Source organism: Cydia amplana, chromosome 25, assembly GCF_948474715.1.
Source record: "Cydia amplana chromosome 25, ilCydAmpl1.1, whole genome shotgun sequence".
Lineage (NCBI taxonomy): Eukaryota > Metazoa > Arthropoda > Insecta > Lepidoptera > Tortricidae > Cydia > Cydia amplana.
In genome coordinates this window covers 195,353-209,179 of record NC_086093.1, presented here as the reverse complement: position 1 = coordinate 209,179, position 13,827 = coordinate 195,353, and the positions used below count along the sequence as shown (strand labels likewise).

General features: G+C 55.1%; 1 protein-coding gene across 1 annotated transcript in view; it reads left to right on the top strand.

Annotated features, from left to right (window-relative positions):
* Window positions 1–13,827, top strand: part of LOC134659851 (uncharacterized) — a 35,615-nt gene that overhangs the window by 18,021 nt on the left and 3,767 nt on the right. The window contains exons 15-27 of the mRNA XM_063515559.1: window positions 55–159; window positions 246–350; window positions 437–541; window positions 628–732; window positions 819–923; window positions 1,010–1,114; window positions 1,201–1,305; window positions 2,233–2,350; window positions 2,569–2,652; window positions 4,418–4,529; window positions 5,888–6,066; window positions 8,145–8,275; window positions 13,678–13,764. Of these exons, the coding sequence (XP_063371629.1) occupies window positions 55–159; window positions 246–350; window positions 437–541; window positions 628–732; window positions 819–923; window positions 1,010–1,114; window positions 1,201–1,305; window positions 2,233–2,350; window positions 2,569–2,652; window positions 4,418–4,529; window positions 5,888–6,066; window positions 8,145–8,275; window positions 13,678–13,764 (1,446 nt within the window). The remainder of the gene's footprint in view (window positions 1–54; window positions 160–245; window positions 351–436; window positions 542–627; window positions 733–818; window positions 924–1,009; window positions 1,115–1,200; window positions 1,306–2,232; window positions 2,351–2,568; window positions 2,653–4,417; window positions 4,530–5,887; window positions 6,067–8,144; window positions 8,276–13,677; window positions 13,765–13,827) is intronic.

The window sequence follows — 13,827 nt, the reverse complement described above, 5'->3', positions numbered from 1 at the left end:
ACTGTAACACTAGTGGTCGCGCTGCCCCGGTCGCCTGTTCGTGTCATCTTCAAGCTGGACGAGCCGTACTCGTCGGTCGTGCTGGACTCGGACCTGTCGTCTGTACACGACTCGGAGCACGGCCGGAAGAGGGGACATGTCGCCGCTAAAGGCCCGGAGGTGAGATACCCGCTGTCGCCTGTACACGACTAACTGTAACACTAGTGGTCGCGCTGCCCCGGTCGCCTGTTCGTGTCATCTTCAAGCTGGACGAGCCGTACTCGTCGGTCGTGCTGGACTCGGACCTGTCGTCTGTACACGACTCGGAGCACGGCCGGAAGAGGGGACATGTCGCCGCTAAAGGCCCGGAGGTGAGATACACGCTGTCGCCTGTACACGACTAACTGTAACACTAGTGGTCGCGCTGCCCCGGTCGCCTGTTCGTGTCATCTTCAAGCTGGACGAGCCGTACTCGTCGGTCGTGCTGGACTCGGACGTGTCGTCTGTACACGACTCGGAGCACGGCCGGAAGAGGGGACATGTCGCCGCTAAAGGCCCGGAGGTGAGATACCCGCTGTCGCCTGTACACGACTAACTGTAACACTAGTGGTCGCGCTGCCCCGGTCGCCTGTTCGTGTCATCTTCAAGCTGGACGAGCCGTACTCGTCGGTCGTGCTGGACTCGGACCTGTCGTCTGTACACGACTCGGAGCACGGCCGGAAGAGAGGACATGTCGCCGCTAAAGGCCCGGAGGTGAGATACCCGCTGTCGCCTGTACACGACTAACTGTAACACTAGTGGTCGCGCTGCCCCGGTCGCCTGTTCGTGTCATCTTCAAGCTGGACGAGCCGTACTCGTCGGTCGTGCTGGACTCGGACCTGTCGTCTGTACACGACTCGGAGCACGGCCGGAAGAGAGGACATGTCGCCGCTAAAGGCCCGGAGGTGAGATACCCGCTGTCGCCTGTACACGACTAACTGTAACACTAGTGGTCGCGCTGCCCCGGTCGCCTGTTCGTGTCATCTTCAAGCTGGACGAGCCGTACTCGTCGGTCGTGCTGGACTCGGACCTGTCGTCTGTACACGACTCGGAGCACGGCCGGAAGAGGGGACATGTCGCCGCTAAAGGCCCGGAGGTGAGATACCCGCTGTCGCCTGTACACGACTAACTGTAACACTAGTGGTCGCGCTGCCCCGGTCGCCTGTTCGTGTCATCTTCAAGCTGGACGAGCCGTACTCGTCGGTCGTGCTGGACTCGGACCTGTCGTCTGTACACGACTCGGAGCACGGCCGGAAGAGGGGACATGTCGCCGCTAAAGGCCCGAAGGTGAGATACTACCTGACACGACATAGGATACAAGAAATATTAGAAAAATTAACACAATTTATGTTGTCATTAAACATATTATACTCTGGCAAGGCAACTTTGTCAGTAGAAAAAGGTGCAAAATTCCTTATTTGTATGGGAGATCTATCCTTCGCGCCTTCATTCTTCAATCTTGCCGCATTTTCTACTGACAATGTTGGCTTGCCAGAGTATATATGCCATATCCAGAATAATATATAATCTGTGGGTTTTAACCTCATTAACTTAACAAGACTTCCGTGACACATAGACATTAAATATGTTAAAACGGGTCACTCACGTATTTTGAAGTCGAAGATCGCTCGAGATGTTTCGCTCTAGCGAGCAGCTCCAATGGGAGCCCTCGTTGGTCCCACGGTTGGTTGACCTGCATCAGTCCGCGCACGAGTGCTCCCGTTGAAGTTCCTCATTACTATAGTTGGTCACAGTCAGTTTGTCAGTAAATAAGAACCAAAAAAACTATACTCATCCTTTTCTTTTGGGTGCTAGTACTAGTGTAAGACAAAGATAATATGATTATCTCTGTCTATGTTTGAAATGAGACAGTCCTTTGACACACTATATATAATTAACTTATGTCATAGAGAAAAAAATACATAGAGTGCTCACTCCATACATCAGTTCAGACTATTAATTTCAGTGTCTACATCTAGCATCGAGTAGCGGAACTATCAGTACTGCTACTTGACAATAGATGTAGCACCGACCGGAAAGTCTTATCTCAACAGCATAAGACTTTCCGATCGGTGCTACATCTATTGTCAAGTAGCAGTACTGATAGTTCCGCTACTCGATGCTAGATGCTAATAGTCTTTTTGGTACTAAAAGTGATGTATGGAGTGAGCACTCTATGTATTTTTTTCTCTATGCTTATGTACTTGTATGTAGGTAACCCCGAAGCCCGCCCTGAAGGTCCAGAAGGTGTCCAACAGTACCAAGGTGTCCCGGAGACAGCGAAACCAGTCTAAAGGGAAAGAGATCATAGAAAGCAGTCAGTCTAGCAGAGGTTTGTGCGGATATATTATACTAGCGACCCGCCCCGGCTTCGCACGGGTTAACAAATTATACATAAACCTTCCTCTTGAATCACTCTATCTATTAAAAAAAACCGCATCAAAATCCGGAGTTTTAAAGATCTAAGCATGCAAGGACAAACAGCGGGAAGCGACTTTGTTTTATATTATGTAGTGAAGTGTGTCAATAAATGTTTGTAATATGCAGCAGATTCGTCGGTGACGGTGGCGCAGCTGTACGCATGCGCGCGCAGCGTGGCGTCCGCGTCGGCAACCGACTCGCGCTGCAGCAGAGGTAAGGGCCTCCCCACACGCACCGACTCGGAACTTTTTGCCCATGCACTAAAAGCATAGAGAAATACACAGACAAGACATCCTCTAGACTGAGCATAGTAACGCTACCCCCTCTGCCACATATACGGTAGTTTTACTCCATCTTCGAGTCAATCCCGTGCCGTGATTGGTCCGTGTCTTTGAACGGACCAATCACGGCACGGGATTCGCTCATCTCGTCCCTCCGCACCCCCGTATTTTTGGCAGCATCGGTTTCATGAAATAATTGCTCTATACTCCGTCTAGAGGATTCCTAGTCTATGGAGAAATATAAGTAAAGAAAGAGTGGTAACTCCATACATGAGTTTTCTTACCAAAATGCGTTATTTCGTAGTCGACATCAAGCGTTAAGTAGCGGACATTATCAGTTCTGCTAGTTGACAATAGATGTCGCGGCAAAGTAAAACTCTAATGCTCGACAATTTTAAGCTAATATTATAACCGGATGCACCGGAACTCTATTTTCATCTGCTTATAATATTAGTTGTAAGGTTGTAACTTGTATAAGTAGTACATTTTTCGTCAGTAGCGACACTTGTGACATCTGGTGTCAAGTAGCGGTACTGACAGTTCCACTACTTGACGTTAGAATTTTTGTAAGAAACTGATGTATGGCGTTTCTAACAGTTTTAATCTTTTGTCAAAAGATGGCAGTGTACTGTGGCTACATAATGTACTTTGACAATCCGCCTCTACTTGAAATTCTGCATGACATCATAGAGAAAAAAATACATAGAGTGCTCACTCCATACATCAGTTTTAGTACCAAAAAGACTATTAGCATCTAGCATCGAGTAGCGGAACTATCAGTACTGCTACTTGACAATAGATGTAGCACCGACCGGAAAGTCTTATGCTGTTGAGATAAGACTTTCCGGTCGGTGCAGTACTGATAGTTCCGCTACTCGATGCTAGATGTAGACACTGAAATTAATAGTCTAACTGATGTATGGAGTGAGCACTCTTGTCTTACTATATTTCTCTATGATGACATACAATGTACATGGTCTCCCGCGACACAGGCCTAGCCTAGTGCGGGGACTCCTGGAATCTCTGAATGTCTAGTTAGTTATGCCATAGAGAAAAAAATACATAGAGTGCTCACTCCATACATCAGTTTTAGTACCAAAAAGACTATTAGCATCTAGCATCGAGTAGCGGAACTATCAGTACTGCTACTTGACAATAGATGTAGCACCGACAGGAAAGTCTTATCTCAACAGCATAAGACTTTCCGGTCGGTGCTACATCTATTGTCAAGTAGCAGTACTGATAGTTCCGCTACTCGATGCTAGACGTCGACACTGAAATTAATAGTCTGAACTGATGTATGGAGTGAGCACTCTTGTCTTATTATATTTCTCTATGGTTATGCACAACTCTTACCAGAAACTCGTGTTGTTATCACTGCTGTTTTCTTTCTGTGCAATAATAGTTATTTTCGATACAAGTGCGAAAAAGAGGAAATTCGAAACGAGTGGCGATAAATTAAAACACGACCGAAGGGAGTGTTTAAATCGACACGAGTTGCGAATTACCTATTCGCACGTGTATCGAACAATGTTTTACAGTACATATGGCACTTTAAAGTTTCGACATACGCACGAAAAGTGCTATTTTACGCACTAGTGCGGAAAAGTAGCCCCACTCGTTTCGAATTTCCTCTTTTCCGCACTTGTATCGTAAATAAATGTTTTATCTTTATCTTTTTTATCTTTGGTCGGTAGTGTCGGACTGGCGTCCGGAGCTGCTCCACGAGGCGAGCTCCAAGAACCTGGTCTCCGAGCAGGAGTCGGGCGTCAACGTGGTGGCCAAGATCGACGTGCTGCCCTTCATGGGGTAAGTCCGGGCCATACACTAGGAATCATCTAGACGGAGTTTAGCGCAATAGGCTACATGACTAATTTTTTTTTATGGTATCAATCGATCGGGTTTGTTTTTAGGATCAAATGTCTATATGGGACCCATTGCATTAAAGTAACACAAAAGTCAGAAATTGTAGTCAAAGGCCGACAGTCCCACTTCACTTGCGTAACACCCTATACAAAACGGCCAAAGGCTGTGACGTCATCGCCCATCTTGTAGTATGGACAAAACAAGAAAATTGCGTTTTTGTCGGTGAAATATTGCGTTTATGTATATAGTTGCTATACAATATTTTTTTGGATGAAATGTAAGGAATCGAATGGTACCCTTACTTTTATCGTTTTTGGAAGTTAAAAAAACTTAAATTTTGAAACTTTCAGGTCCTGTATTTTTGTAATTTTTCAATATTTTATTTTAATATCCACATTATTGTGATAAATTGCTCGTTTGCTATCTATTTTACTAGATTTTGTTATAAAATTCAACATATGTCATCATCCCTATTATTTTATGAAACCGATGCTGCCAAAAATACTGGGGTGCGGGGGACGAGGTGAGCGAGTCCCGTGCCGTGATTGGTCCGTTCAAAGACACGGACGTCACACAAAGACACTTTGACTCGAAGATGGAGTAAAACTACCGTATATTTGTGGCAGAGGGGGTAGCGTTACTATGCTCAGTCCAGAGGATGTGTTGTCTGTGGTCCGTGCTATCTCATGGTCCTCTTCAGCAGTTTCATGTCGCATGGTGTTGACTTAGAGCAGCGGTCGGCAACCTGCGGCCCGTGAACATGTCACTTGCGGCCCGCGAGCCTCCCTGGCTATTTTGTATGTAATATTGACAAACGATAATGTCTGATAAAGTCATTAATATTAACAAAGTGCGGCCCGCGTCAACTTCGTTAACTACTATGTGGCCCTTGGCTGCTAAAAGGTTGCCGACCGCTGACAGAGCAAATCCATGTAAAAAAATATTAATAACTAGACTCAGACCAAGCCTTGACCTCAAGATTAACAAATGGATTCCTATCTTTCGTTTCATTTTCTGTAAAGAAACGTTACACTTTTGTATCTTGTGTTACAAATAGAATGATTCGCTAGGTTTGAACTAAATTACTTATTAAAATACGGATGATTTTAGATCTGTAAAGGTGCCCACAGATTACCAGTTCGCCGGATATATATCATATCGCCTGATAGATCGCATATCGGCCTGTCAGTTAAACGCAAAAGGCGACAGTTCCGAACAACTGACAGGCCGATATCGTTCGGAGAAATGGTAATCTGTGGGCCCCTTAAGAGCTCATTTCACAATTCTATTTCAAATTGTAGCACCTACGAATGCGAGTGGGAGTCCCGCGCGGCCGACACGTGGTCGTTCCGGCTGCTGCGCGCGCGACTACGACTAGTGATACGACTAGAACACCGAGCGACTAACAACACTAGAGTGCTAGTGCGGGCCGATACCCCCGTCAGACTAGTGACCGTACAACATGCCACCGTCGACCAAGGTAGGATACACTTGTACTAGCGACTACGACTAGTGATACGACTAGAACACCGAGCGACTAACAACACTAGAGTGCTAGTGCGGGCCGATACCCCCGTCAGACTAGTGACCGTACAACATGCCACCGTCGACCAAGGTAGGATACACTTGTACTAGCGACTACGACTAGAACACCGAGCGACTAACAACACTAGAGTGCTAGTGCGGGCCGATACCCCCGTCAGACTAGTGACCGTACAACATGCCACCGTCGACCAAGGTAGGATACACTTATACTAGCGACTACGACTAGTGATACGACTAGAACACCGAGCGACTAACAACACTAGAGGGCTAGTGCGGGCCGATACCCCCGTCAGACTAGTGACCGTACAACATGCCACCGTCGACCAAGGTAGGATACACTTATACTAGCGACTACGACTAGTGATACGACTAGAACACCGAGCGACTAACAACACTAGAGGGCTAGTGCGGGCCGATACCCCCGTCAGACTAGTGACCGTACAACATGCCACCGTCGACCAAGGTAGGATACACTTATACTAGCGACTACGACTAGTGATACGACTAGAACACCGAGCGACTAACAACACTAGAGGGCTAGTGCGGGCCGATACCCCCGTCAGACTAGTGACCGTACAACATGCCACCGTCGACCAAGGTAGGATACACTTATACTAGCGACTACGACTAGTGATACGACTAGAACACCGAGCGACTAACAACACTAGAGGGCTAGTGCGGGCCGATACCCCCGTCAGACTAGTGACCGTACAACATGCCACCGTCGACCAAGGTAGGATACACTTATACTAGCGACTACGACTAGTGATACGACTAGAACACCGAGCGACTAACAACACTAGAGGGCTAGTGCGGGCCGATACCCCCGTCAGACTAGTGACCGTACAACATGCCACCGTCGACCAAGGTAGGATACACTTATACTAGCGACTACGACTAGTGATACGACTAGAACACCGAGCGACTAACAACACTAGAGGGCTAGTGCGGGCCGATACCCCCGTCAGACTAGTGACCGTACAACATGCCACCGTCGACCAAGGTAGGATACACTTATACTAGCGACTACGACTAGTGATACGACTAGAACACCGAGCGACTAACAACACTAGAGGGCTAGTGCGGGCCGATACCCCCGTCAGACTAGTGACCGTACAACATGCCACCGTCGACCAAGGTAAAGGAACGTACTTATACTACGTGAACCGTAGGGGTGGGGGGGGGGGTCTTAGAGGGATGTTTTTTTAAATTGATTTAGAACACAAACAGTCAGATAATACAAATGGTTACTCATCATCATTACGGAGGTACTTTAGACTTGAATTTTAATTGTCATTTTGGACGTGACATCGCGTTTGTGGGGCTCAATCTAGTGCCTCACACCATAACTGCATGTGTTTGTCTTGTAACACGTATTCTGTGTACTTCTTGGTACTGTTTTTAGGGTTCCGTACCCAAAGGGTAAAAACGGGACCCTATTACTAAGACTCCGCTGTCCGTCCGTCCGTCCGTCCGTCCGTCTGTCACCAGGCTGTACCTCACGAACCGTGATAGCTAGACAGTTGAAATTTTCACAGATGATGTATTTCCATTGCCGCTATAACAACAAATACTAAAAACAGAATAAAATAAAGATTTAAATGGGGCTCCCATACAACAAACGTGATTTTTGACCGAAGTTAAGCAAAGTCGGGCGCGGTCAGTACTTGGATGGGTGACCGTTTTGCTTGTTTTGCTCTATTTTTTGTTGATGGTGCGGAACCCGTGCGCGAGTCCGACTCGCACTTGGCCGGTTTTTGATGTTATTCTAATTATAAGATTATTATATATTAATTATAAGATGTAATTATTTTTGAAAAGATGTGTCCCGCCGAGTTTGTAGCCGGTCCCATAATGGGATACCCTCCTCCAATTGAGGGGGGATTTAAATCTTCTCGGGGCAGAGGTGTAGGGTTGGAGCCGGTGTAGCTTTATTTGACGTTCATAAGCGCATTGTAATTATGCCTACTTGAATAAACTATCTTTTATCTTTATCTTAATGTTTGTTGTCAGAGCGCGCAGAGCCGGTGGCGGCGCTGTGCCTGTGCCTGGCGGCGGGGGCGCTGCAGCGCGTGTGCGCGCGCGGCGTCGCCCGCGCCGGCGCCGTGCCCGCGCTGCTGCGCCGCTGCGCTGCTATCGCCCGGGTGAGCGCACACACACACACACACACGCACACACACTGTGCCTGTGCCTGGCGGCGGGGGCGCTGCAGCGCGTGTGCGCGCGCGGCGTCGCCCGCGCCGGCGCCGTGCCCGCGCTGCTGCGCCGCTGCGCTGCTATCGCCCGGGTGAGCGCACACACACACACACACACGCACACACACTGTGCCTGTGCCTGGCGGCGGGGGCGCTGCAGCGCGTGTGCGCGCGCGGCGTCGCCCGCGCCGGCGCCGTGCCCGCGCTGCTGCGCCGCTGCGCTGCTATCGCCCGGGTGAGCGCACACACACACACACACACGCACACACACTGTGCCTGTGCCTGGCGGCGGGGGCGCTGCAGCGCGTGTGCGCGCGCGGCGTCGCCCGCGCCGGCGCCGTGCCCGCGCTGCTGCGCCGCTGCGCTGCTATCGCCCGGGTGAGCGCACACACACACACACACACGCACACACACTGTGCCTGTGCCTGGCGGCGGGGGCGCTGCAGCGCGTGTGCGCGCGCGGCGTCGCCCGCGCCGGCGCCGTGCCCGCGCTGCTGCGCCGCTGCGCTGCTATCGCCCGGGTGAGCGCACACACACACACACACACGCACACACACTGTGCCTGTGCCTGGCGGCGGGGGCGCTGCAGCGCGTGTGCGCGCGCGGCGTCGCCCGCGCCGGCGCCGTGCCCGCGCTGCTGCGCCGCTGCGCTGCTATCGCCCGGGTGAGCGCACACACACACACACACACGCACACACACTGTGCCTGTGCCTGGCGGCGGGGGCGCTGCAGCGCGTGTGCGCGCGCGGCGTCGCCCGCGCCGGCGCCGTGCCCGCGCTGCTGCGCCGCTGCGCTGCTATCGCCCGGGTGAGCGCACACACACACACACACACGCACACACACTGTGCCTGTGCCTGGCGGCGGGGGCGCTGCAGCGCGTGTGCGCGCGCGGCGTCGCCCGCGCCGGCGCCGTGCCCGCGCTGCTGCGCCGCTGCGCTGCTATCGCCCGGGTGAGCGCACACACACACACACACACGCACACACACTGTGCCTGTGCCTGGCGGCGGGGGCGCTGCAGCGCGTGTGCGCGCGCGGCGTCGCCCGCGCCGGCGCCGTGCCCGCGCTGCTGCGCCGCTGCGCTGCTATCGCCCGGGTGAGCGCACACACACACACACACACGCACACACACTGTGCCTGTGCCTGGCGGCGGGGGCGCTGCAGCGCGTGTGCGCGCGCGGCGTCGCCCGCGCCGGCGCCGTGCCCGCGCTGCTGCGCCGCTGCGCTGCTATCGCCCGGGTGAGCGCACACACACACACACACACGCACACACACTGTGCCTGTGCCTGGCGGCGGGGGCGCTGCAGCGCGTGTGCGCGCGCGGCGTCGCCCGCGCCGGCGCCGTGCCCGCGCTGCTGCGCCGCTGCGCTGCTATCGCCCGGGTGAGCGCACACACACACACACACACGCACACACACTGTGCCTGTGCCTGGCGGCGGGGGCGCTGCAGCGCGTGTGCGCGCGCGGCGTCGCCCGCGCCGGCGCCGTGCCCGCGCTGCTGCGCCGCTGCGCTGCTATCGCCCGGGTGAGCGCACACACACACACACACACGCACACACACTGTGCCTGTGCCTGGCGGCGGGGGCGCTGCAGCGCGTGTGCGCGCGCGGCGTCGCCCGCGCCGGCGCCGTGCCCGCGCTGCTGCGCCGCTGCGCTGCTATCGCCCGGGTGAGCGCACACACACACACACACACGCACACACACTGTGCCTGTGCCTGGCGGCGGGGGCGCTGCAGCGCGTGTGCGCGCGCGGCGTCGCCCGCGCCGGCGCCGTGCCCGCGCTGCTGCGCCGCTGCGCTGCTATCGCCCGGGTGAGCGCACACACACACACACACACGCACACACACTGTGCCTGTGCCTGGCGGCGGGGGCGCTGCAGCGCGTGTGCGCGCGCGGCGTCGCCCGCGCCGGCGCCGTGCCCGCGCTGCTGCGCCGCTGCGCTGCTATCGCCCGGGTGAGCGCACACACACACACACACACGCACACACACTGTGCCTGTGCCTGGCGGCGGGGGCGCTGCAGCGCGTGTGCGCGCGCGGCGTCGCCCGCGCCGGCGCCGTGCCCGCGCTGCTGCGCCGCTGCGCTGCTATCGCCCGGGTGAGCGCACACACACACACACACACGCACACACACTGTGCCTGTGCCTGGCGGCGGGGGCGCTGCAGCGCGTGTGCGCGCGCGGCGTCGCCCGCGCCGGCGCCGTGCCCGCGCTGCTGCGCCGCTGCGCTGCTATCGCCCGGGTGAGCGCACACACACACACACACACGCACACACACTGTGCCTGTGCCTGGCGGCGGGGGCGCTGCAGCGCGTGTGCGCGCGCGGCGTCGCCCGCGCCGGCGCCGTGCCCGCGCTGCTGCGCCGCTGCGCTGCTATCGCCCGGGTGAGCGCACACACACACACACACACGCACACACACTGTGCCTGTGCCTGGCGGCGGGGGCGCTGCAGCGCGTGTGCGCGCGCGGCGTCGCCCGCGCCGGCGCCGTGCCCGCGCTGCTGCGCCGCTGCGCTGCTATCGCCCGGGTGAGCGCACACACACACACACACACGCACACACACTGTGCCTGTGCCTGGCGGCGGGGGCGCTGCAGCGCGTGTGCGCGCGCGGCGTCGCCCGCGCCGGCGCCGTGCCCGCGCTGCTGCGCCGCTGCGCTGCTATCGCCCGGGTGAGCGCACACACACACACACACACGCACACACACTGTGCCTGTGCCTGGCGGCGGGGGCGCTGCAGCGCGTGTGCGCGCGCGGCGTCGCCCGCGCCGGCGCCGTGCCCGCGCTGCTGCGCCGCTGCGCTGCTATCGCCCGGGTGAGCGCACACACACACACACACACGCACACACACTGTGCCTGTGCCTGGCGGCGGGGGCGCTGCAGCGCGTGTGCGCGCGCGGCGTCGCCCGCGCCGGCGCCGTGCCCGCGCTGCTGCGCCGCTGCGCTGCTATCGCCCGGGTGAGCGCACACACACACACACACACGCACACACACTGTGCCTGTGCCTGGCGGCGGGGGCGCTGCAGCGCGTGTGCGCGCGCGGCGTCGCCCGCGCCGGCGCCGTGCCCGCGCTGCTGCGCCGCTGCGCTGCTATCGCCCGGGTGAGCGCACACACACACACACACACGCACACACACTGTGCCTGTGCCTGGCGGCGGGGGCGCTGCAGCGCGTGTGCGCGCGCGGCGTCGCCCGCGCCGGCGCCGTGCCCGCGCTGCTGCGCCGCTGCGCTGCTATCGCCCGGGTGAGCGCACACACACACACACACACGCACACACACTGTGCCTGTGCCTGGCGGCGGGGGCGCTGCAGCGCGTGTGCGCGCGCGGCGTCGCCCGCGCCGGCGCCGTGCCCGCGCTGCTGCGCCGCTGCGCTGCTATCGCCCGGGTGAGCGCACACACACACACACACACGCACACACACTGTGCCTGTGCCTGGCGGCGGGGGCGCTGCAGCGCGTGTGCGCGCGCGGCGTCGCCCGCGCCGGCGCCGTGCCCGCGCTGCTGCGCCGCTGCGCTGCTATCGCCCGGGTGAGCGCACACACACACACACACACGCACACACACTGTGCCTGTGCCTGGCGGCGGGGGCGCTGCAGCGCGTGTGCGCGCGCGGCGTCGCCCGCGCCGGCGCCGTGCCCGCGCTGCTGCGCCGCTGCGCTGCTATCGCCCGGGTGAGCGCACACACACACACACACACGCACACACACTGTGCCTGTGCCTGGCGGCGGGGGCGCTGCAGCGCGTGTGCGCGCGCGGCGTCGCCCGCGCCGGCGCCGTGCCCGCGCTGCTGCGCCGCTGCGCTGCTATCGCCCGGGTGAGCGCACACACACACACACACACGCACACACACTGTGCCTGTGCCTGGCGGCGGGGGCGCTGCAGCGCGTGTGCGCGCGCGGCGTCGCCCGCGCCGGCGCCGTGCCCGCGCTGCTGCGCCGCTGCGCTGCTATCGCCCGGGTGAGCGCGCACACACACACACACACACACACACACACACACACACACTTTAACACACACACACGCACTTTAATACACACACACAGACACACATATGAAATCGGAGGCACTATGTATTTTTCACACCGCCTATTCGGAAAAGAGCCTTTTCTTCCCTGCTAGTAGGGATCATAGTGGCACTTTTCCTCCCTGCTAGGAGGGATCAAAGTAACACTTCTGTTTTAGCACACTATTTTTACATTTTTTTGCACATTATTTTTTTAGCTTAAATAATCTGTTTAAGCATCAAATTGTAGTGTCAACACTAAGATTTTTTTTTATTTTCCTCATAATTGATGTGAAAAGCAGTATGTGTCACACGGTATCAAAATTATTTCGTCTTGGGCATTAACACTTGAATCCCTCATTACGCTCAGGATTCTACTTTAGAATCCATCGCTTCATTCAGGATTCAATGTACGCCCTTGACGGAAATATATCATTTTGATCCCTTGTAACACAAACTACTATTGTTCAGCACATCCTGTCTGAATACGTTGTGGCTCGGATTAGTATTATCATAGAGAAATATAAGTTTAAAAAAAAAGTGGTAACTCCATACATCCGTTTTCTTACCAAAAAGAGTCGAGTTATTTCGTAGTCTACATCTAACGTCAAGTAGAGGAACTATCAGTACCGCTACTTGACACCAGGCCCCTATTTCACCACGGCGACAGGACAATTCGACAAATGTCACTATTGCTGACGTCACAGGCATCCATGGGCTACGGTTACAGCTTACCATCGGGCGGGCCGTATTCCTGTTTGCCACCATCATTGTATTATATAAAAAATCTTTATTATATCGGCAAAAAACAGGTATTTCTCTTTCGAAGTTTATGATGATGATGATGATGACAATTGTTACACGATTTAATAGAACTTTCGGTAATTCTTGACAGAAAATGAGTTCTGTGTCGGAATTTCGTGACAACTGTCGTGTTTCTTGTGACAATTGTCATTAGCTTCGCAAAATTAAGTGCTTATTTATTGGCGATATAATGGAGTTTTTTTTATAATTAATATGTTGGTGGCAAACAAGCACACCGCCCGTCGGATGGTAAGCGGTTACCGTAGTCTATGGAGGCCTGTGACGTCAGTAACAGTGATGTCGACAATTGTCGCACCTGTCACCGTGGTGAAATAGGGGCCTGATGTCACAAGTTTCGGTACTGACGACGGTTTCAGTTTTATGACTAATGATAATATGACTAACAATACATTATGACAAAACTTTACGGGAAACAATGGGACCCCGCTTTATACACGTTGCTACGTCATTAATCATTATACCTAATTGAAATAAATCGGGTAAATGTACTAGAATAACTAGAATAATAAAATGTTGTTTGTGTATAGGTGGCGCTGCACTGGGGCCGCTGCATGCGGAAAGCGAGCGCCGCACTCGCCTTCTCGCTCTCCGAAGATGGCTGTCTCTCTCTCAAGGTACGGTCATAGAGAAATATAGTAAGACAAGAGTGCTCACTCCATACATCAGTTCAGACTATT